Below are 24,972 nucleotides of genomic sequence, written 5' to 3' on the forward strand. Positions count from 1 at the left end.
CTTAATTGCTTGAAACATTCAAGACTATTCCCTTGTTCTCTCTCTCTCCTTCCTGCTTAGTATGGTTCTGCTTAAGCACTCAGCTCCTTCCTGCCAAGGCTTCCCTCTCTCTCCCAAAGTGGGGCCCCCAGCACCATGTCCATGTCAGGCCAGGCCCCTCTGAGAGGCAGGAGATCTTACCAGGTTCCTTCCCTCTCTATAAAACCTTTAGGAAAATGCTTGGGTTAGAGCATTGCCAAGAGTTTGTGCATTTAAGGGATGAGCCTCTGAGCTAAGGGAGATTTCAGACCATCTTTAGAGACCTCCAGGACACACAGTAAGTGCCAAGCACTGTGCTAGGCTTCGGGAGGATGCAAAAATGAACAGGGTCCCTACCGTAAAACAATCATAGCCAAATGCAGAGATGGTATCCACATAACACAATAGGCTACGAAGAAATCCTATCAATGGTTTGCCAAGAGTCATGAAAGGAGGAAGAGGAGAAATCACCAAAGCTTCCAGAAGAAAGCAAGGTTGGAGCTGAACCTGAGGCATAGGCAGGATGCTACAGGCAGAGCTGGGGGTCAGAAGCAAAGATCAGAGTGAACCCATGTGGCAAATATTGGTGGAAGAAAACCAGAACAAAGCAGCCCTGAAACCAGCAAGCACAGACACCAAAATGCCCTCTTCCCCAGGACATTGACAAGTTATAGTAGCATGCACTGGTGCTGGGGGCAGAAAATGTCCATAGACACCAAGTAATGCTATTTTATTTGGCAAATAAAATGATTCATTCCCACCCTCAACCGATAGGACTATGTGGGTGTTTTGTTTTGTTTCTAATAAGAGGCCAATTTCTGAGTGACTTTTTCTTAAGCAAATGTCAAGTTGCTGATAGATCATCCCCTTCGGGGAGGAGAGGAACACGACCCAAAGGCTCCTTTGTCCCTAAAGACCTTTCAGTCAGAGAGATGGGGAAGGAGGTTGGGAGTGGCAGGGAGGAAACATGCTAATGCTACTTGTCATTTAGTCCAGAAATTTAGTGACCTGAACCTGGCAGGAAATTATGTATTTTAAGGAAAAAAAAATGATACACTCATTTTCATAGCAGCATAATTCACAACAACCAAAAGCACCCCAAATATCCATCCACGAATGAATGGATAAACCAAATGTGGTATATCCATATACTGGAATATTATTCAGCCTTGAAAAGGAAGAAACTTCTGATACATGCTACAACATGGATAAACCTTGAAGACAGTATGCTAAGTGAAAGAAGCCAGTCACTAAAAGACAAGTGCTGTATGAGTCTACTTATATGAGGGACCTAGAGTAGAACAAATTCATAGAGACAGAACAGAAGGGTGAATTCCAGGAGCTGGGGGGGGGGGCGGGGGAAGTGGGGAGTTGTTTAATGGGTGGAGTTTCAGGGTTGCAAGTTGAAAAGAGTTCTGGAGATTGGTTGCACAACAATGTGAATTTAATTTAAATCAATTTAATGTGCACACTAATGCATATAACATTACTGAACAGTACTCTAAACATAAGACGGTAAATTTTATGTTATGAATGTGTGATCACAGTTTAAAAAAAAATATGGGGGAGGTTGTTTTTGAGTAGACAGTTGCTGGAGGAAGGCACATGAGTTGCAGCCTGACCAGTGCGACCAGTCCTCCTTCAACAGCCCCGCTTGCCTTGAAAAGGCGCCCTTACTTCGCTCAGGGGGCCTGTCCCGCGCGGCTGGCACAGGCGCTCACAATAACCTCCTAGAGCGGTGCCAGCCGCACCTCCGCGCGGCCCCGGCACAAGCAGCCAATGAACACGCGGCTGCGCCCGGCCTCGCGCCTCCATTGGCTGCGCCCCGCCACCCGCTGCCCCGCAGGTTCCCAAGCCGGGTTTAAAGGGGTAGGGCGCGGGCCAGGGCCCCACCATCGGTTCCCCGCGCGCAGGTCCGCGGGGAGGGGCGGCCTGCCGACCGGCCCACCCCGGGGCGTTCCTGAAGGGCGTCGTCGGCCGCCCCCACCGCCTCCCAGATGTACTATGCGGTTTCCCAGGCGCGCGTGAACGCGGTCCCCGGGACCATGCTACGGCCACAGCGGCCCGGAGACTTGCAGCTCGGGGCCTCCTTCTACGAGCTGGTGGGCTACAGGCAGCCGCCCTCCTCCTCCTCCTCCTCCACCTCCTCCACTTCCTCCTCCTCCACGACGGCCCCCCTCCTCCCCAAGGCTGCGCGCGAGAAGCCGGAGGCGCCGGCCGAGCCTCCAGGCCCCGGGCCCGGGTCCGGCGCGCACCCGGGCGGCAGCGCCCGGCCAGACGCCAAGGAGGAGCAGCAGCAGCAGCTGCGGCGCAAGATCAACAGCCGCGAGCGGAAGCGCATGCAGGACCTGAACCTGGCCATGGACGCGCTGCGCGAGGTCATCCTGCCCTACTCAGCCGCGCACTGCCAGGGCGCGCCCGGCCGCAAGCTCTCCAAGATCGCCACGCTGCTGCTCGCCCGCAACTACATCCTACTGCTGGGCAGCTCGCTGCAGGAGCTGCGCCGCGCGCTGGGCGAGGGCGCCGGGCCCGCTGCGCCGCGCCTGCTGCTGGCCGGGCTGCCCCTGCTCGCCGCCGCGCCCGGCTCCGTGCTGCTGGCGCCCGGCGCCGTAGGACCCCCCGACGCGCTGCGCCCCGCCAAGTACCTGTCGCTGGCGCTGGACGAGCCGCCGTGCGGCCAGTTCGCGCTCCCCGGCGGCGGCGCAGGCGGCCCCGGCCTCTGCACCTGCGCCGTGTGCAAGTTCCCGCACCTGGTGCCGGCCAGCCTGGGCCTGGCCGCCGTGCAGGCGCAGTTCTCCAAGTGAGGGCCGGCCTGGGCCTGGGGCGCGACCTCGGCCCGGCCTCCCTCCGCTCAGCTTCTCCGCGCCCCTGCTCCCTGCGTCTGGGAGAGCGAGGCCGAGCAAGGAGAGCATTTCGAAACTTCCAGTCCAGAGGAAGGGACTGTCGGGCACCCCCTTCCCTGCCCCCACCCCTGGGACGTTAAAGTGACCAGAGCGGATGTTCGATGGTGCCTCGGGGCAGTTTGGGGTTCTGGGTCGGTTCCAGCAGCTTTAGGCAGAAAGTGCTCACTCTCACCCAGCACATCTCTCTCCTTGTCCCTGGAGTTGCGCGCTTCGCGGGGCCGATGTAGAATTTAGGGCGCCGTGCCGTGGTTGGCGCGCCCCGGGTGCAGCGAGAGGCCATCCCCGAGCGCGACCTCCCCGGAGCGGAGCAGGCCGGCTCACAGTACTAGGGGCTGCGCTCGAGCAGTGGCGGGGGCGGAGGGGTGGATGGTTCTTTTCCTTCTCCTCGGCCAGAGGCCACGGGCGCCCTTGTTGCCGCCAGCCAGGTCCTATCAAAGGAGGCTGCCGGACCTCAAGAAGCAGAAAAAGACCAGTTAGGCGGCGTAGACGGTCTGGGACGTGGCAGACGGACGGACCCTCGGCGGACAGGTGGTCGGCGTCGGGGTGCGGTGGGTAGGGGCGAGGACAACGCACGGTGCGCTGGGTTGGGACATGGGTCCGCTTTTGTAGACCAGCTGTTTGGAGAGCTGTATTTAAGACTCGCGTATCCAGTGTTTTGTCGCAGAAGAGTTTTCGCTCTTAAATCCTGGGGGTTTCTTAGAAAGCAGCTTAGAACTCGAGATTCACCTTTCGTCTCCCTTTCCCCAAAAGTAGCGTAACCAACATTTAAGCTTGCTTAAAAACGAAAACCAACCGCCTTGCATCCAGTGTTCCCGATTTACTAAAATAGGTAACCAGGCGTCTCACAGTCGCCGTCCTGTCAAGATCGCTAATTAACGTTCTCATTAACACGCAGGAGGACCGGGAGCCCTGAACCGCCCGCCGCTCGGCGGATCCCAGCTGCGGTGGCGACGGCGGGAAGGCGCTTTCCGCTGTTCCTTAGCGGGCCGGGCCCTTGACCAGCGCGGCCCGCAGGTCTTCCTTCTCGCGGTCTTGCGGTTGAAGAGCTACATACGTAGTCAGTTTCGATTTGTTACAGACGTTAACAAATTCCTTTACCCAAGGTTATGCTATGACCTTTCCGCAGTTTGCTTTGATTTTCTATGTTTAAGGTTTTGGTTTTTGGTAGTAGCTGAATTTAACTGGCACTTTATTTTACTTCTAACCTTGTTTCCTGACGCTGTACAGAATCAACAAAATAAAACATTTAAAGTCTGATTTTTTACATTTTTTGTCTGATTTGTTTGGTAATAAAAAAAAGTCCTTATATGCTAGTGGATTTAGAACCTCGGGGTGAAGGTAGGTAGGTAAATGACCGGGGTCCCAGGTTTTAAAATGTGACTTCCTGATTTGTAAAATAATCCAATGAACAGGCAACTGTAGTTCAAGTTCAGGCATCCATGGGAAATGTGAGGATTATAGGTAAGTGGGTGGGTGGGATAGAGAATGGGATAGAGAAGGGAGAGAGGCAATTCCAGGAATTCATTCTTTGCCAAGCTTCAGGCATAGGTCTCTTTTAACTACAACTTCATCCGCTGGAAAATTGGTTAAGCAATACCTTTATCATAAAATTGTAGCTCAACATCTTTCCAGGATATCCACCTTTTCTATATCCTTGGACAGAAGCTTAACACCACACAAGTATGAGCTTCCCGCTGCTGCACCCACCTACCCCTTATTTAAATCAGGTTGGAATTGTCTTCACCTAAGAGGTGAAGAAAGCTCTTCTGTCTGTTTGGTGCTGTTAAAAAGAATTTGGAAGGCTGACCTGCTCACATTGCAATAATGAAACACTGCATAATTATTAATGAAACCCAACCACTGTTTAATGTATGGGAGTAGTAGAGAAGTAGCGTCCCCTTTAACCTGAGGAAAATTAAAACCCAGAGACAACTTACTCAATTTTATCCGTGATGGTTTATCTGAGGCATATATACGTTTAGAGAAAAGGAGCACCACTTTGGAGGTGGGGGAAGGAGGTGGGAGGTGGCTGGAGAGATGGCATTGCCCAGCTACCATGCTGTGTCTATTTCCTTAAGGAGAAGTCAGAAGAGGGCATGGGAGAAGGTGCTCTGTGCACCGACTCATTCCAAAAGAGGATTTCTCATGCTTCCCAGACTCTACCACCAGCAAAGTCACCAGCTTTTATAAAAAGTAGATTTGAACTCTGGCCTTCTGTTTATTCAGTGCCTTTCCTTGCTTACCTTATATCTTGGCAAGGGGCAGGGAAAAAACTGAAAATCAATGAAATCAAAAGCAAATCAGGTTCTCCTTGAAACAAAAATACTTCTAAGGGATTAGAAACAAACAATTTCTCCCACAGTCCAACACCAGCACCTAGATGCCACTGTCATTCCAGACATCATCTCTAAAAGGAGCGCAAAGCTACAGGGCAGAAAATGGGTCTGCCCATCTCTACCTGTAAATGGGAACAAGCTGCCCATGCCTTATAGGAAAAGTAACACTATATGTGTGTGATTTTTTTTTTTATTTAACCAAGAAAATCACAGCCTATCATGCTTTTCAGAAGGGCCAAAGGCTATAAACAAATTTAACAAGGATACACAGGGCTGTTTCAGATGCCATCAAAATACTTATCTGCCTGCACATAGCGTGTTTTTGGCCATTGTGCCAAGCAAGATTAGCAGACTTGCTCTATATAAGGAGTTTACATCCTAAAAAACAGTACCAGCAAGCAATGAAGAGTCCTGTAGGATGAAACAGGTAAAAGGTAATTATATACAGTGTCTACAATGCAAAGTCAGACTGCTCAGCATCTGTCTATGGCAGGGCAGTGTATTCTGCATGCAGAGTTTAAGCTTAGACATGTGTGTTCTAGAGCATGGAACTGCTTTTAGAAATCTTCAGTGCTATGTCACACCAGCAAAGGAGCTAGCTGAATTGTCCACCATACTTGATTTTAGCTGGAGTGGGCTTTGTTCAGAAGGAACAAGTGTAAGCTAGCCTTTGAAGGGGTTGGGACAGCTGGGAGGGTCTTAGTAAGTTTCCTCGAGAAAGGCTCTCTAAGACCTCAGAAGCAAGATGAGAAGGAACCCACGGCTCGCTGCCAAAAAAGTTCCCTGCATCCAGCCAACCACCAAAGTGGGGTCCCGGCAATTAGAGTAAACTGAACCCAATGGGAAAATACACAAGGCCCTGAGGAATTATATTGTTATATATATTGGAGTCCAGGTGAGCAATCAGTAAATAGAGAACAGAATCAATACACGATGGGATTTGCCTAGCCCGCAGTGATGGTCTACTTACAGATGTTCTCCTCTAAGGGAAACTGATGACACTAGACATAAAAATGTAACCTTGTGACATATATAGCTTAGAGGGTAAGTGGCTCCTTCAAGGAAGAGGCTCCTCTCGAATCACGGAAAATATTTCCACTTACTGAAGTTTAGAAGATGAACAACAGTGTTTCCATGTTGCACTCCGCTTTAAGGTGTTTGGTCTTTCCTGAATGCTTAGGTACGCAGGTGAGGCTGGGTACAAGACAGCCTCAGCCTGCTAACTAGACCCCCTGGAGCCTCCTGTTGTGTTGAGGAAGCCAGCCAGGAAAAAAAGGGGCTTTTCTTTCTGCCATGGAAGGATACCTGATGAACTTGCCAAGAGCAAGGTGATGGTTGGGAAGAGTCATTCAATTGACACTTTTGCCACCTGGGTATACAGAGCATTTACTAGGAAAGTATATTTCCCTCAGAAGGTATTTTCCTGCTTCTTCACTGCCTCTTCCCTCTTCTGCACACACAATAAATATTCCATAAGAAGATTACCACATTCACTGAAGTAGGCTCACAAAGCAATGGGGTGAAAAATGCCATGTTTTTCAAAAACATGAATTCACTTTTATCCAGCAGATTTTTAGTTGTGGGGAAAGACGTTAGAAATACTGTTTCCAAGTAAGATCCAGTTAATGTGCAAAACTGGAGTAGCAAGATATTCCTCAAAACCTGCACACAATCTAGTCTCGTTATTTAAGGAGACATTGGAAAATCGTTCTTAAGGCAGTTCCCATTCTGTCATTTTTAACTAAGCCCAGCGTAAAAGCTGACATGCCTGAAAAGAAACCAGACCACATTCTTTCTGCTCACACGGGATTAGGAGCTCTCTGCAAACTCTCCTCCTTCCCTCCTGCTGCTGTTGACAGGCCAGGCTCTGAGCTCAGGACAAGGAGCTGAATATTCCAAGTCCTTAAACGCTACAGGCTGCATGACACTTTTGTGTGTGTGTGGTGGGGGGGTGGGGAATGCCTTGATTGAAAGCAAAAAGAATGCATTTTACATCCATGCTAAGCCTTCTGCAGTGACCACAGAGGACAGAGCACGCAAGTAGGCCACTACCTGGGACAAAGGCTGCAGGTACAAAATCATATCTGAGTCTCATTAATGCTGGCAGGCAAAGGCACTTGCAAATCATCCATTCTCTCTTCTCCTTACTGAATAAGGCAACCGAGGCCCAGGATGGTCGGGAACCACAGTCAAAGCCACACAGGTGGTCAGAGGCAGCAATGCCAGGGACTAGCGCCTGCTTTGGGGAAGCACAGGCTGCTTCCTTGGTCTGTCCTGGTGAGACAAGGAATGGGAATCCCGACAGGAGGTCCCCACCCAGAGCTGAGCATGTTCTTCTGCGCCGCCCCCCGCCCCCCCCCCCCGCCCCCCCGCCCCGGAAAATCTCGGTCCTCTGGTCTCTTCCAGCCTCTCTGCTCAGCCTGTGGGCTGGCCCTGCTGGTGGCATCCAGGAGAGATAGGCTCAGGACAAATCCCTTGCTGGCTGACCTGACCGCAGTTGAGTCACCTGAACTTTCTCGGCAGCCTCGCCCCCTAGCCCCAAGAGAGGCCCAGACTGGTGACAGCGAGTGGCAGAGGCAAGGCCACCTCTGTGAGGGATCCTCTGACGGTTGCAGGTTTGTCATTCGAGTTTCTGAAAGTGAGCAATCAGACGGCTGACAGACAAGGGCAGCGGGGTGCGAGGAGAAAACAGCTTCTGAAGGCACAGCTTCAGAGACTTTCTCCTCCTGGCTGCCTCAGTGTTTTCACGTGGACACTAGACATTCTGACCCTGCTGGAACCTGTGTCAACGTCGTCGGCATCTTTTTGCTGAGTGTTTTTCATGGACACGAGTGATTCTCCAACAGGCCCTTCTGCAGCGGTGGCCTGAAATAGAGGACAGATGCCCCTGACAGGCCCTGTACCTGGAGCACCAGTCCAAGGCAAGCCATGGGGTGCAGGAAACAGGCTCCCAGCACTGGGATTCAGTAAGGGCTGTTGTGTCCCAGAAGCTTCTAAGTAATGTGGGTAGCTGCTTAGAGAATGCCAAAGTCATAGGACCAGGAGACTTCAAAATCATAAGAGCAGATGAGAAGACTCCTCTGTGAGGTTAAAAAGAAAGAAAAAAGAAAAGCCAACTCACCTGGGGGCAGGCAGGTGGGAAGGAGAAGCTACTCTGCAGAAATGACAGAGCATTACTACTAGAAATAAAAATAACAATGGTGCTGATAAGAGCTCATTGTGTTATCGGGCACCAAGCAGGGTTGTAAGCATTTTACATGCATGCTTTCATTTTGTAGGCACCAGCATTATCCCCATTTTACAGATGAGAAAACAGAAACGTGAAGATACAGAGACAGAAGAAGCTGAAGCCAGTTCAGGGAAGTCGTTAGCAGCCAGACACAGAAAGAAATGAGGCTCTGTCTAGAAGAAAGAGAACCCCCCAAGGGTTGTCCTCTCTGTCATTGCTGTAATGTGGAGAGAGGTCATTTTCCTTCCTCCCCTCAGCTCTTGGGGCAAGGCTGGGACACCCCACCTGTACCCCAGTGCCTGCCCCATGTCTGGCTGTGGCTGCTTCTGTTCATTGCATGTCTAACTAATGCATGATCCAGGCGTCAACATCTCGTCACTCTCTGTCTCCTCTTTCTTGAGCCTGAGACCATGGGGTCATTCTTTTAGGTCATTTCACTTTTAGCTTTCTTTTTTTTGTTTCACTTTTTCATTTTTATCTGATTTTTATTTCCAAAATTTCCAGACCTGGTGGAGCCTGATCTAAGAATGTCACTAGTGAGATGTCAGGGATTGCGGATGGGGCAGAAGGGAGGCTTCACGCAGCCCGCACTCTTCAAGACATACATGGTCCTCGTCCCGATCACCACTGAGTGTTACAGGTAAGAAAATAAAAACCCTAAACTCCTCAGACAGTGATCATTAGGTGTCATTCTGTTCAAATCTTAAAAAATAGTTTGAGCAGATGAAGAATCAGTAAAGAAAGCTTGGAGGTGATTTGATAACATTTTATCTACCCAGAGGACCAATCAAAGAGAGTATTTGTATTGTGGTGTTGATGGTGATGGTGGTGGTGGTGGTTGTGATGGTGGTGGTGGTGGTGGTAGTTTTGTTCCATTTGCTTGCTTCCGGTGGCTTCAGTCACATGCTTCCTCTGCAGTCCTGGTTCCCCACAGCCACGGGCAGAAAGTACAGCCTATATATGAGTCTCTATCAGTGCACAGTTGTCCAGTGTAGGAAAAAATAAAATTGAACATTACAGCACCCCATTTAATAGACAACTTTTGAATTCACTTATGACCATGGTCTCCATGGTTCTAGGGGCTGTGAGGGCATCAGAGATGTCTTTTGTATTTTATATTCACACAGACTCACAGTAACTCAGATGGAGGGCTGTAGGCTTTCAACCATGAACTGCCCCAGCGAGGCTGTGGAGGAAGGCGTGCAGGGCTGGCTGCTGTAACAGACCTGCCCACAGGAGATGGGAGAGATGGATGCTCGACCTTCCCCCTCCCATCCTCCGCTCATAAGAACCCTGCTGTGTCCAGACACAATCAGGCACCAATCTCCTCTCCCGTCCTCCTGTCTTCCCTCCTCCTGGTCGTCTCTTCCCTTTAAGGTCCTGGCTGTGTGTTGCCCGATTTGGTCGTGCCTCCAGTTGGTCACTCCACTCCATGGCTCATGTAGGCTCATGTGTGACCTCCGTAGGCTACTTGAGCTCTGGTGCCTCAGTCTCCCTCTCTGTAAGGTCAGGGTAATAACAGGACCCACCTCCCTGGGGGTGAATGAGGCAGTGGGATAAACCATTAAGCATAGTGCCTATTGTACCTGCCGATGCTTTTCTTGTTGCCACTGATAAAAATTTTTCCGTTGTCTGGAAATTGATTATTTCCACAGTGATGTGTACTGTGACAGCTGCTTTCAAAGGCACTAGTGTGAGGCCAGGCGCGGTGGCTCACGCCTGTAATCCCAGCACTTTGGGAGGCTGAGGTGGGAGGATGGCTTCAGCCTAGGAGTTCAAGACCAGCCTGGGCAACATGGCAAAACCCCGTTTCTACAAAAAATACAAAAACTTAGTGGTGTGGTGTGGTGTGGTGTGGTGTGCCTGTAGTTCCAGCCACTGGGCAGACTGAGTTGGGAGAATCACCTGAGTCCAGGAAGCTGAGGCTGCAGTGAACTGTGATCACACCACTGCACTCTGGCCTGGGCAACAGAGTAAGACTCTGTCTCAAAAGAAAAAAAAAAAAAAAAAGCACCAGTGTATGCTCCGTCATTCCCATCTTCTCTTGCAAGCTATTACGAGGGCCCATGACAGCATCAGATGGTACCAGGTAAGAATGCATTTGGAATGAGCAAAGCTGCCTTCTAAACTCCTCCGCTCCTTCCAGCTCTATCTGGACCCCCACAGTGTTTTTTGAGGGGCTTCTATGAGGGAGCCCCATGCGAGGCTCCATTCTTCCATGCTTGGGGTCAGAGCCCTGCTAGGGCCCCCTGCTGGGGTCTGTCCCGCACCCACATGGAAGCCAAAATGCCTCTCAGAGGGAGTTGGGGGGCAGCACCAGAACCTTCCTTGTCCTCACGCTTGACCAGCAGACAATGGGTTCCTCAGAAGCCACAGCATTTCAGCTGTTTTGGCCCCAGAGGCCACAAGCTGACTGCATGTCATTCTCCACCAGCAGAGCGTCACCTCGGGGTAGCTCCAAACAGTATCAACCGGTTTGTGGTGAGTGGATAAACACCAGGCTGGGTGAATGAAGTCACAGGCTGAGTCATCCTCTGCACATGGGGGCTGAATGGGGCTCAGTCAGGCCCAGGGGAGCCTCCCCGGCAAGGTGCTGGGGGCCAGGCTCTCCCTGCCACTGAGGCTGGGGTCCGTCCCCAATAGTCACTCCTTTGGCCAACAAACACTTAATAAGCGCCCACCTACTAGGTGCTGGCACGGGTGAGTGGTTAAGAAGTGAGTGATTATTTCTCAAAATAGATTTTGTGGTCATCTAAATTCAGAGCATGTTACCCAAAGCAGGTTTCAGCCTGTGTTTCCTACACAGAAACACTTGTTAAAATAAAAAAGGAAAGGAAAGAAGAAAAAGGGAAGGGAAGGGAAGGGAAGGGAAGGGAAGGGAAGGGAACGGAAGGGAAGAGAAAACCAAGATTTTATTAATGTTAAGGTTTTAAATAGTAAGTATATTTTGGTTCAGACTCATTAATTAATCTGCCATTTCAAACTGGTTGACAGGACAGAGTCAGAAAAATATTCTGATTAAGTTAATTAAATTTGTCTCCCAAAGTAAAATACAATAGTTAGATTAGAATTGCTTTTTGCTACTTGGGTCTTAAGGAGAAAGTGGGCCTTGAGAAGCAAATAGGGCCCGGATGAGGTAAGTGAGGCACTTCCTTTGGGCACAAAATTGAAGGGGTACCAAAAAACTCAGCTATCATAATAAAGAATATTTTAATACAATATTTTTTTTAAAGGCTGGGCACAGTGGCTCACGCCTGTAATCCCAGCACTTTGGGAGGCCAAGGCGGGTGGATCACCTGAGGTCAGGAGTTCGAGACCAGCCTGGCCAACATGGTGAAACCCCATCTCTATTAAAAATACAAAAATTAGCTGGGCGTGATGGCAGGCACCTGTAGTCCCAGATACTCAGGAAGCTGAGGCACGAGAATCTCTTAAACCTGGGAGGTGGAGGTATGCAGTGAGCTGAGATGGTGCCACTGCACTCCAGCCTGGAGTGAGACTTAGTCTCAATTTAAAATATATATATATATATATACACACACACATACATAAACATATATACACACATATGTGTATATCAATCAAAATTGATGCAGAAATTCATGATGAACAAAATATAAAATGTTTAAATACAGACAGGAGCAGTGCTACCAATTTTTCTCAGATTCCAACAGCAAATCCCCTGCTCCCCTCCCCCTAGTTTCCCACAGCTGCCCCACTGTCCCTGCCCACCCTTGGCCAGATGGAGGAAAAGCTGATGTTAGCTCACAGAAATGACAGCCAGGCACTGGGCAAATTCAAATCTCCACAGACATTGCCTCTGTTGGCTGATTCCAGGACAGTGTGACAGGGTGTCACAGGGGTGGCGCTGTGTCCTGGTGGAGAGCCCTGGCATCAGGAGGCCTCTGCCTTCAAATCCCTGCCCCACCCTTCCTAGCTTCCTTACCTTGTGCTTTAGCTCTTTAAGCCTTGACATCTTCATCTGTAAAATGGGGGTGATAATGTGTTGATCTCATGGGATTCAATGAGGCACACAAGGGCTCAGCAGAGCTCCTGGAACTATTATCATTGTAGACGTGTCCATGGGCAAGTCTCATCCCCCCACTCTGGGTGGAAGCTGCATTTCCTCTGTTGAGGGAATGACTCCTATTCCATTCAGCTGTTACTGGGGAGACCCGTGGGGCAGCTCCTCGTGAGGAATGCAGGATCTGTGATACCACATGTGTGAGTTGATTTTGCTTTAAGCAAACCTCTAGAAATAGTCATAGTAGTAGCAGTAGCAATAATAGTGCTTAGCACTTTTGCTGAGCATTTTCTCAGGATGCTAGTTAGTGCCAGGCCTGTGTTGAGCCCAATAAGAGAGAGAGCAGGTGGTGAGGCTGGAGTGAGCTGTTGTCATGGGGCCCGTCCTATCCAGCAAAGCTTCTGGCCTCAATGTCTGAAGCCTGGGATGTGAGCTAACATCAGCTTTTCCCCCATCTGGCCAAGGGTGGGCAGGTGTGTGTGGGGTGGGGGCAAGCACCTCCTTCGACCAGGCCTAGGTCTTCAGCCCTGGCTCTAGGCCTCCCAACCCCCCCCATTCCCCCCTCACCAGGTGGCAGCGTATCAACCGGGCTGGGAAGCCTGTTGACTCCTGGGGCCACTGAATCACAGCACACTTGAAAATCAAACATAGTGAGCCATGGAACATGGCCCCATGTCACCTGAATTGGAAAAATAAAGGGGTTTTGTTTTCCAAGCAATGGCTGTTGCTCACAACAAACTGCTGCCCCTCACACTAAAATCTTAAATCTTGTCTTGGGAGATGATTCACCAAGACAAGGAACAGACAGCCTATCTTTAATGCTGCTGTTGTCTGAAAGACTCCGGAATGTGTTCAGTGTTACACTCAGATTTTAAAATCAATCCATTCATTTGAAAAATGCTTGCCATGGGCCTTGTAAAAAGGCACAATGGGCATGAGTGCACGCAGGGACCCTTGATAACCCTAAACAGCCTCTTCAGCTGGAATAACTCCATTCCCTTCCCCGAAAAACTTGGATTTTGTTTGCTTTTAAAATTAGGCCAGGCACAGTGGCTCATGCCTGTAATCCCAGCACTTTAGGAGGCCAAGGTGGGTGAATCACTTGAGGTCAGGAGTTCAAGAACAGCCTGACTAACATGGTGAAACCTCGTCTCTACGAAAAATACAAAAATTAGCCAGAAGTGGTGGCGCACACCTGTGATCCCAGCTACTTGGGAGGCTGAGGCAGGAGAATCACTTGAACCCAGGAGGGGGAGGTTGCAGTGAGCAGAGATTGCACTGTTGTACTCCAGCCTGGGTGACAGAGCCAAACTTTTCTGTCTGAAAAAAAAAATTTTTTTAATTAAATTAATCACATACACACCACACAGAATTTTAAAAAGAGCCCCCATATGCGAATTTGTTAATCATGCTTGGCCATTGTAGATCAAATGACATTCCATGATTCACAACTGAAACAGTGTTAAAGCCTTTAAAACAAGATTCACAGACACTGGGTTGCAGTCCGCACATTACACACGGCATTCATAGTCAGTGATACCAGGATGACGATTACACCATTTCTACCTTGAAACAGTTGCGGAGAGAAGCAAAGGAAGAGTTTGCAGCTACTCTCAATAGCAATTTTTGAAATAGAGATCTTTATTATTATTATTATTATTATTATTATTATTATTTTGAGACAGAGTCTTGCTCTGTCGCCAGGCTGGAGTGCAGTGTTGCAATCTCAGCTCACTGCAACCTCCATCTCGTGGGTTCAAACGATTCCCCTGCCTCTGCCTCCCTAGTAGCTGGGACTACAGGTGAGCGCCACCATGCCCAGCTATTTTAGTAGAGCCAGAGTTTCACCACGTTGGCCAGGATGGTCTCCATCTCCTAACCTCGTGATCTGCCCATCTCGGCCTCCCAATGTGCTGGGATTACAGGCATGAGCCACGGAGCCTGGCCCCATTATTTTTCTGAATAATAAAGGGATTATATGTATTCATTGTAAATAAGTTAGACCATTTTAAAAAGAAGGCAGAAGACAAAAATTTTCTATAATCTCACTACTCTGAGAAAGCCACTGCTAATGATACCCTGATATAGGTAGTTACAGGTTTTCTTATTTGCATGTGCACACATACAATCAAATATATGATACAGATTGGAATTAAACTACACAGGTAGGCTTATAGTCTGCTTTATTCATTTAGTAATATATTGTGATACCTTTCTGTGCCAATAAATGCACCCTTATATAACCCTTTCAGCTGAGGATCTCAATGTATGCTATCCTGTGATTTTATTTATTTATGACAAGTTTTTACTCTGTCACCCAGGCTGAAGTGCAGTGGCACAATCATAGTTCATTGAAGCCTCAACCACCTGGGTTCAAGCGATCCTCCCACTTCAGCCTCCTGAGTAGCTGGGACTACAGGCCTGAGCCACCACACCTGGCCTACCCTGTGATTTATTGAAATATCTCCCTATAAATGAACATTTCATCCCCCCTCAACATTTTTATATAAATCAGGCAGTAATGAACATCCTTGCACATACATAGATATGTTCTAAATCAGTTTCTCCTTGGATTAACTTCTAGGGTAGAATCAGCAAATGTATGTCATCAAGTAGGTCCCTCCAGCAAGGCAGAATCAATCTACACTCCCACCTGGAGAGCCCGAGAATGTGTGTCCCAGTGGCCTCAGCAGCACTGGGTGTTTTTCTTTTTCTTTTCTTTTTTTTTTTTTTTTTTTGATGGAGTCTTGCTCTGTCGCCCAGGCTGGAGTGCAATGGCATGATCTCTGTTCTCTGTAACTCTCCACTTCCTGGGTTCAAGTGATTCTCCTGTCTCAGCCTCCCAAGTAGCTGGGATTACAGGCACCTGCCATCATGCCCAGCTAATTTTTGTATTTTTAGTAGTGATGAGGTTTCACAATGTTAGCCAGGTTGGTCTTGAACTCCTGACCTCAGGTGATCTGCCAGCCTCGGCCTCCCAAATTGCTGGGATTACAGGCATGAGCCACTGTGCCCAGCCTGTGTTTTTCTTTTAAATTATGTTTTTGTGTCTATTTATTATTTTATATCTTTCTATGATTATAGAACCTATGCAAGATCATTGTAGAATTTCAAACATTATCAATGTATATAAAGTAAAATTTCCTCCCTGAGTTCTCCTATCATAGTTCCACACCTGCATATAACCTGATTGTATTTCTTCCAAATTTTCCTTTCAATGCCCGCACTAAAAAGAATTTTCGTTTTCCTACAAAAATAGTATATTATTAAGATTGGCGACTTGCCTTTTTCTTTGTGTACTTCCACATATGCTGTGGTTTTCTTTCCATGTCATTTATAAATAGTTCCCATTTTGTAGTGGCTGGTACATGTTCCACAGAATGGACATAACCTGTCCCTCGTGGAGGGACATTTTCGTTATTTTCAGTATTTGCAATAATATACTTGCTCACATAGTTTGGCATGTGCGTTGGACTATCTATGATCATTCCTAGAAAAACACTTGTGCTGAAGAGTTTTGCGTGTTTGAAATGCCCATAGCTGTTGTCAAATTGCCCTCCAAAATGAACATTCCTGCCAACAATAATGAAAGCACCTGTTTCCATGAGGGTCTTTAAACAGGGATTAGCTGTTCACTTAGCAGGCATATGTGGTAGACATGTTTTCTGTTGATGTTTACCAGTTTATGATAAAGGATATTGCAAAGGATCCAGGTGAAGGAGGACAGTGGCATGGCATGGAGGAGGGCCCCAGAGCTCCTACGTTGTCTCCAGGTGCGCCTTTCTCTGGCACCTCCATGTGTTCACTCTGTAGATATATTTTCTGGAAAGTGGGGAGAACCAACCTAGTAGTTCTGCGAGGACCCTTTAGACATCTTCACTCACCTGAGGTTACGGTGCCCTGTCCTCTCTCCGTCTTCCACCTCATCCCACACACATATACATTTGCAAGGTTATGCTTGACACCATCAGCAATATTTATGATTCGTTCATAAGATAGGATCTGCATTAAATGACCCACCCTCTACCCAGATCAACCAATTGCAGACAGGCAGATGCATAACTCACTTTCATACAATTTGAGAATTTCTAATTTTCCACTTCTGTAAGAGAGAAACACAGTTGGTCCTTCATAACCCACCACTGGGAGATGGTTTAAAGACCATCATACAGCATTATTGAAATACATTAGGCCTACATTGTCCAATATGGCAGCTACTAGGAACATGGAGCTCCTGAGCACTGGAAATGTGTCCATCCAAATTGGGATGTGCCACAGGTGTGAAATACATACTAGAAATACATACTTTTTCATAGGAAGAAAAAAAAGTAAACTATCTCAATAATTTTTATATTGATTACAAGCTGAAATGGTAACCTTTTAGACATACTTGTTAAATGAAATAGGCTATTAAAATTAATTTTATGTTTCTTTTAATTGTTTAACTTAGCTACTGGAACATTTAAAATTACATATGTGGCTTGGATTCTATTTCTACTGGATGGCATTGCTCTAAGTTGTTTGTACAGCTGCAGATATACACCCAGGCTTTGTGTGTGTGTGCTTATTTCTGCTCTGTCTGTCTCTCTCTCTTCATTCCTTCAACTCAGATCAACAATCTAATTTGCAGAGATGACTATTTCAAAGATGACACCTGTCACTTTGGCTGTCTGGTACATGAACCAATGGTGTGCTGGCAAAATAGCTCTCTGAAGCAACAGCAAAGCCCCAGTTTGTCATTTTTGCCCATTTCTGTGATGTAAATACTCCCATCACAGCCAAATTCAGGCTGCCAGTCTGATGTCCTTGAACCTGGAGCTGGGAAGAGACAAGCGTTCTGGTGAGTGGGTCCTGCCAGCTCCAGCACACCACAGGTTATGAGTCCTCTTCTTATGAATCCCCAGCCACACAAAAGGCAGGGCTCCCATGGCCCCTCTGGAAGCCAAAGGTGGCATCTATTTCCTCCCCCCAACCCTGGGCACCTATAGCTTGGCCCATGGGCTAAGGGAGGCCAATCAAATGCTCCTACCCAGGATGTTGGATCTCAGGGAGTTGATGGACAGGCAGGGGGCTTATTTGGGAACATCTGTGGTGGCTGCAGCAGACTCAAGCTTTCAGAGGAATGGAGATGAGCACCTGTGGGGAGTAGTGGAGACCACCTGGGCTAGAGTCCAGTGGTGGAATCCAGCTGTGATAGCAGCTACTGTCCCGTGGCAATGGGGACAGTGGTGGCATCCAAAGTAGACTACTCCTGCAGCAGGATCTCGCTTGTCCTGGTTACCCCTGAAGCGGTTTCCTCAGCCTCCACCTTGAGTTGATGAGCTGGCCACTCTCCCTCCATTGATTCCTTTTCTGCTAGGTCACCTAGAGTCAGAACCTTGCACTAGGCATTTACCTGTAACAATCAGGTGATGTAACAGGCAATGTGGCTGAAATGCCGTGCAGAGAAGGGACCGGCTACCGCCAGGTGAGACTTTCTGAAAGCAGAGGGCTCATCAGAATCATCACCTTTAAAAACAGGCATGTCCAGAATTGAATACAGGGACTCAGATATTTCTACATCCAAGTTCATGGCAGCATTATTCACAATAGCCAAAAGGCAGAAGCAACCCAAGTGTCCACTGACATATACATGGATGCACAAAATGTGGTGTATCTATACAATTGAATATTATTCAGCCTTAAAAAGGAAGGAAGGGCTGGGTGAGGGGCCTCACGCCTGTAATCTCAGCACTTTGGGAGGCCGAGGCTGGTGGATCATGAGGTCAGAAGATCGAGACCAGCCTGGCTAACACGGTGAAACCCCATCTCTACTAAAAATACAAAAATTAGTCGGGTGTGGTGGCGTGCACCTGTAGTCCCAGCTACTCAGGAGGCTGAGGCAGGAGAACCACTTGAACCCAGGAGGCGGAGGCTGCAGTGAGCTGAAATCGTGCCACTGCACTCCAGCCTGGGTGACAGAGCGAGACTCCATCTCAAAAAAAAAAAAAAAAAAAGGGAGGAAATCCTGACACATGCTACAACATAGATAAACCTTGAGGACATTATGCTAAGTGACATAAGCCAGTCACAGAAAGACAGATACTGCATGATTCTGCTTACATGATGTTCCTAGAGTAGAGCAAGTTCATAGAGAGGGAACATAGAATGGTGGTTTCCAGGAGCTGGGGGGAATGAGAAGCTGTTTAATGGGGACAGAGTTCCAGTTTTGCAAGATGAGAGGAGCTCTGCAGATGGGTGGTGGTGATGGCTGCATAGCAATGTGTATCTTCTTAACGTCGTTGAACTGTATGCTTAAACAATGGTTAAGACAGTAAGCTTTACTTATGAATATTTCACCGCAGCAAAACATAATTTCAGTCTGGGCACAGTAGCTCGCACCTGTAATCCCAGCACTTTGGGAGGCCCAGGAGGATCACTAGAGCCCAGAAGTTCAAGACCAACCTGGGCAATACTGCAATACCTCATTTCTACTAAAAAAAAAAAAAAAATTAGCTGGGCATGGTGGCACACACATGTAGCCCCAGCTAATGGGGAGGATCCCTTGAGCCCAGGAGTTTGAGGCTGCAGTAAGCTTTGATCACACCACTGCACTCCAGCCTGGGTGACAGAGCAAAATGCTGCCTCAAAATCATAAGAATAATAATTTTATAAAAACAGGCACACATCTAGTTTCCACTCCTGAAGAACTCTGGGCTGGGATTGAGGCTGGGTGGGTATGCAGTTTCTAAAACTCCACAGGCGAGCACAGCCGACTGTGCATGGCTGCCCAGGGATGGAATGACTTGATTCGAGAGGGTCCAGTGTCAATGGCTGTGCTGCCTGAGAGTCTCCAGTCTTTAGACTAGTTTCTAAACCAAAGGCAGCCTCAAGTGCCTGTGGGTTAAAGCAGCTGCAGGTGTATGATGAACTAATTCAACTAAGTTGAACTCTATCAACTAAATGAATTAGTCATCAACATTTGCAAATTGGAAGATTTTACATGAAAAATGCAGATTTTGAATTTCTCTAGAAAAATTAGAAGACATGGCCACACCGGCACAGCTTCCACACAGCCCAGTAAGTTAGAGCTGAGGGAGGATAACCTCCTCGGGCCACAGTCTCCTCTATTCCCTTCTGCACTACCCCAGCCCACCTCAGCTGCTCTCCGACATTCTAGGTTTGTGATTCACACTTAAAATGAGCAAGCTGACCTGTGCCGAGAGCTCCAGTCCCTTTAAACTCTGCTTCTGTCTTCAAGTAGCTTACAAAATCGTGCCCAGATTGATGGATAAATAAACAGTATGAGTTACAAACACCAAAATAATACAGACAGATACCAAAAGCCCAATCCTCACTTTAATTTTCTCACTGATTTCTGAGGCAATGCTGTTTTGCTAAACTGCAAACATGGGCTGTCACTCCAACATTTAAATTCTTCTTTATTTTTTATTCTTCGTTGATTTAACAGGTGTCAGCATTGAAACAAATTCATAAAGTCAGTCTTGGATCTTATTTACTGAGGTTTCCATTTCAAAGAAACCTGGAACACTCAGATTTCTCTTGGCTGGCAGAAGGTGATGGAGGTTTGAGGGGGGTTATTGGGAGAGGGGATATAAAAATCATGAGTCCTTTTTCTTTGAAAAGCAAAATATGGGGCTCCCTCAAGCCACTGCACAATGATCTCAACCCCATCAATAAGGGTGATCATCGAAGCTCCTTCCTGATTTGGGAGCCTGTATTCAAGGAATTACCCTGGGAATATTCACAACGGGTTCAGCCAAGAATAGCTGGAATACTTCCCAGGGAGCAGGGGAGCCATGATGCCAAGTCTCAGACTCCCTTTGACGATGCTATTTTTTCCTCTCGAATTACATCATTTCTAATCATTTCCCATAGGCTTTCTAGGTTTAAAAAGAAGGAGAAAAAAGAGGGAATTTGGAGGCTGTGAGGACATTAGTATCCGTTTTCTAATTTTTATTTTTCAACTACCTCCCTTTTAACATGAGAGCCCAATGCTGCCTTCCCGTCTGACCTGGAGACATACAGGGACCACGGACACAAGGCCTGAAAAATCAGTCGCTTCAGTTTGGAGGGGCAGCTCCGGTAGAAAAGATACCTCCGCTTCAAAACCCAGTGGGCTTCAAACTTCTTAGCTCACTTCCTAAAGTCAGCACAGTGCTCATAGTTGGTCTGTGGGCCTGCACAGTAATCTCATAAACACACGCATATTTGTCCTAAAGACTGATCACCTCCTCGGGCCAGCTGTGGCGGGAGCTTCCGCAGTGGCTCTCTGCAGGGCCATAGCAGGGCCATAGTGAGAAACAGCCTGCCAGGAGACTTTCTGATTCCATCTTGAGCTATCACATGGGGTTCCAGCTGCACAACCCCCATGAGACCACGCCAGGCTCCCTGTGGGCCCAGGGACAGTTTCCTTTAGGGAAACAGGTATTATTTATATCATCAAAGCAGACTAGATTATGCAATGTCATTTCAAATTGGCATAAACAGATTCATGATAGCACAAGGTTATCTGTTGAAAATAATCCTCCAATTTGGTAGAAGTGAAGGGTTTCATCGTGTGTCTTGTTAGACTGTTTGGCTGAAATATGTGACTGACTAATGCATATACCTAGCTGGCTTCTCCATCTTCCACCATGAGCTGGGGAGCCTCTCCAAAAAGTAGACATATGACCTGTATTAGTCATGGTTCTCTAGAGGGACAGGACGAATAGGACAGATGTATATATGAAGGGGAGTTTATTAAAGAGAATTGACTCATGAGATCACAAGGTGAAGTCCCACAATAGGCCATCTACAAGCTGAGGAACAAGGAAGCCTGTCCAAGTCCCAAAACCTCAAAAATAGGGAAGCTGACTGTGCAGCCTTCAGTCTGTGGCTGAAAGCCCAAGAGCCTCTGGCAAACCACTGGTGTAAGCCCAAGAGTCCAAAAGCTGAAGGACTTGGAGTCCAATGTTTGAGGGCAGGAAGCATCCAGCATGGGAGAAAGATGAAGGCCAGAAGACTCAGCCACTCTAGTCCTTCCAACTTCTCCTGCCTGCTTTATGCTAGCCTCGCTGGCAGCTGATTAGATGGTGCCCACCCAGATTAAGGGTGGGTCTGCCTCTCCCAGTCCACAGACTTAAATGTTAATCTCCTTTGGCAACGGCCTCACAGACACACCCAGAACAATACTTTGCATCCTTCAATCCAGTCAAGTTGACATTCAATATTAACCATCACACTACTCAATACATGTGTTGCCTTCTGCTGAGTACTTTCTTTCTCTCTCTCTTTTTTTTTTTTTTTTTTTAAGACGGGGTCTCCGTCTATCACCCAAGTCTGGAGTGCAGTGACGTGATCTTGGCTTGGCTCACTGCAACCTCTGCCTCCCGGGTTCAAGTGATTCTCCTGCCTCAACCTCCTGATCAGCTGGGATTACAGGGGTGAGCCACCACACCCAGCTAATTTTTGTATTTTTAGTAGAGACGGGGTTTTACCATATTGGCCGGGCTGGTCTCGAACTCCTGATCTCAAGTGATCCGCCCACCTCAGCCTCCCAAAGTACTGGGATTACAGGCGTGAGCCACTGCACCCAGCCTGCTGAGTGCTTTTGATTAACATTTATCAGTCTGATGAGCAAATCCCTGTAGGACAGGATACCAAAAACACAGAAATTCCCAATCCCAACCCGTCGCTAGTCACCCAAGACCACCCCCCTCAACTTGCCCCCAAGCTTGCTCTATTTCCCCCTTCTTCCCTCAGGCAACGCATTTGCCAACACCGCACTTGCCACTCTCCCGCCTTCACAGCTGCTCACACTGCCGCTGTTTCTACCATCCAGTCACCCTCCCTGTGCCCCCTTTGTCCCTCCAAAAGAGTCCTACAAACTCTTCAGACTTGGCTCCAATGCCAGCCCCACACCTCTCTGACCACTCAGGCAGAGGCAACCTCCCTCTCCCTTGCGTGTCCTCCAGGACAGGGGTGAGATCTCACTTCACCTTGCACCCTGCAGGGTCCCTGAAAATAGGGCAGACCATGAATAAACATGGGGAGGAGAGAGGGAGAGCGCAGGGGAAGGAAGATAAGGCAGGACAGAGGATGCAGTGAGAAAGACAGAGAGGAAGGCAGGTTATTAGAGTCAGGTAGCAGAATGCGATCTTAATCTAACTGTTTCAATTGTGTGTTCAAATAGAAAACAAGACCATTCCAAAAAGTAAACTCTTCCCAGATCTCTGAAGAATTTATATAATGGAATTGAAACGTTGAGAACACAATGCCGATAGCTCCTCTGGCTACCAATCTTATGCTGTGAAAGAAATAAATGATGTGAGGGCTTTGCTTAGGGATACCCAGGGCTACAAAATGCAAAAGAAATGTGCATTTCAAACACAGGAAAGGCCAGTTCCACAGGCCGCATGGGTGCCCGAGGAAGCTCTAGTCTTCTTATTTTATGAACGTATAATTCGTCTTTCTATTTCCTGGCATCTGCTTTTATTTCATTAAGACATTCACTGTTTGACTTCTCTCTCCCAGGAACTAGAGGTGAAGGATAGGCCATGCCTGAACTAAAACAAACACTCTGTGGAGCTTGCCCCACTCAATCTATTTAAAATCAACTCCCACTATAGATGGTGTTTGCTGAGGATTGTGACTTTTGTTTGTTTGTTTGTTTGTTTGAGATGGAGACTTGCTCTTGTCACCCAGGCTGGAATGCAGTGGCGCGATCTCGGCTCACTGCAACCTCCACCTCTCGGGTTCAAGCTATTCTCCGGCCGCAGCCTCCCAAGTAGCTGGAATTACAGGCACCACCACCATGCCTGGCTAATTTTTGTATTTTTAGTAGAGACGCGGTTTCGCCATATTAGCCAGGCTGGTCTCGAACTCCTGACCTCAGGTGATCCGCCTATCTCGGCCTCCCAAAGTACTGGGATTACAGGCGTGAGCCACCACGCCCAGCCAGAGGATTGTGACTTTTATAGAACTAGTGACTTACTTTTAGTTAACACAGTGTTACAACAAATGTATCTGAGGCTGAGATAGCTTTAGCATTTTTCTTCTCTTTTTCAGCACAACTTTAAAACATTCCTCTTTTATACTTGGCAAAATGCTTTAGAAACCTTTTCTTAAAAATCATATGCCTGGGTGGCTTAGGTGGGCAGGATCAGGAGTTCAAGATGTGCCTGAACAATATGGTGAAACCCCATCTCTGCAAAAAACACAAAAACTAACCAGGCATAGTGACGTGTGCCTGTAGTCCCAGCTACTCAGGAGGGTGAGGTGGGAGGATCGCTTGAGCCGTGGAGCTCAAGGTTGCAGTGAGCTGAGACTATGCCACTGCACTCCAGCCTGGATGATAGAGTGAGTCTCTGTCTCAAAAAAAAAAAAAAGAATTATATGTCTAATCCCATATTTAACTTAGCATAAACTAAAACTAAAATCAGCAATTCCCATTCAATAAGATAGCAGAACGATCATCATGTATAGATAATTCAGATACATTCAATTGTAATAAATTCACACAGGCTTCAAGCTCAAAAGTATCCTGGAATTGAGAGCCCAGCAACACAGCAGTAATATGGGCAGTAACAAGTCCCAGCGTCCCAGCTCTGTGTGAAGAAGTGAAGAGCTTGATGTAACTTACACATGAGTTGATCTTGTGTGTGTATCTTGAACATGTGATAATTCACAGCAGTAACATGATTTTGAGCCACCAAATGACAATGTGTGATTGCTTCCTTTTTTCCTCCTATTGATTTATTTTGAGATGGAGTCTCGCTCTGTCACCCAGGCTGGAGTGCAGTGGCACGATCTCCACTCACTGCAACCTCTGCTTCCCAGGTTCAAGGGATCCTCCTGCCTCAGCCTCCAAAGTAGCTGGGATTACAGGCACGTGCCACCATGCCTAATTTTTGTATGTTTAGTAGAGATGGGCTTTCACTGTGTTGGCCAGGCTGGTCTCGAACTCCCGTCCTCAAGTGATCCACCCACCTCAACCTTCCAAAGTGGTGGGATTATAGGCATGAGCCACCACTTCTGGCCCTTATTTTTTATTTTGATCATCTTTCTGCCAGGTCCTGGGAGGCTTTTTGGGGTGCTGGTGTCTGCGTTGATTCCCCCACTCCTGTACACACCCGTCTGCTTGTGTAGGATCCCCTGGGTAGCTACACAGTTGACCAGACAGAACTTTCTAATCAGTTTTCCAAAGCTATGATGAGGGTTTGGTGTTTTCTTCTGAGAATCTCACTTTCACAGTGTTTCCCCCACCAAATGCAGTGAAATTCAGGGTCTTCTTTTTTGCTTTTGTTTTTGTTTTTTTCTGAAGCTCTTGGAAAACAGCACTCAGGAAAGGCACCAACTGGGCAACCTCTATCTAACCCACTAATCCTACCTTTGAGGATCTTTCCTGAGGAAATAATAAGGCATTTACCTAGCTACACCCTTTATAATAGGAAAATATATATAATAGAAAAAATATACAAA

General features: G+C 47.7%; 1 protein-coding gene across 1 annotated transcript; it reads left to right on the forward strand.

Annotated features, from left to right (window-relative positions):
• Positions 1 to 869: 869 nt before the first annotated feature.
• OLIG1 (oligodendrocyte transcription factor 1) lies at positions 870 to 4,178 on the forward strand. Its single transcript, XM_024239528.3, has one exon. The coding sequence runs from the start codon at positions 2,016 to 2,018 to the stop codon at positions 2,820 to 2,822; it is 807 nt and encodes a 268-aa protein (XP_024095296.1). The 5' UTR covers positions 870 to 2,015; the 3' UTR covers positions 2,823 to 4,178.
• Positions 4,179 to 24,972: the final 20,794 nt, after the last annotated feature.

This window comes from Pongo abelii, chromosome 22, assembly GCF_028885655.2.
Source record: "Pongo abelii isolate AG06213 chromosome 22, NHGRI_mPonAbe1-v2.0_pri, whole genome shotgun sequence".
Classification (NCBI taxonomy): Eukaryota; Metazoa; Chordata; class Mammalia; order Primates; family Hominidae; genus Pongo; species Pongo abelii.

What these genes read in the sequence shown, in the direction of transcription:
- OLIG1 (XM_024239528.3), top strand. Translation starts at nt 2,016, where the DNA reads ATGTACTATGCGGTTTCCCAGGCGCGCGTGAACGCGGTCCCCGGGACC.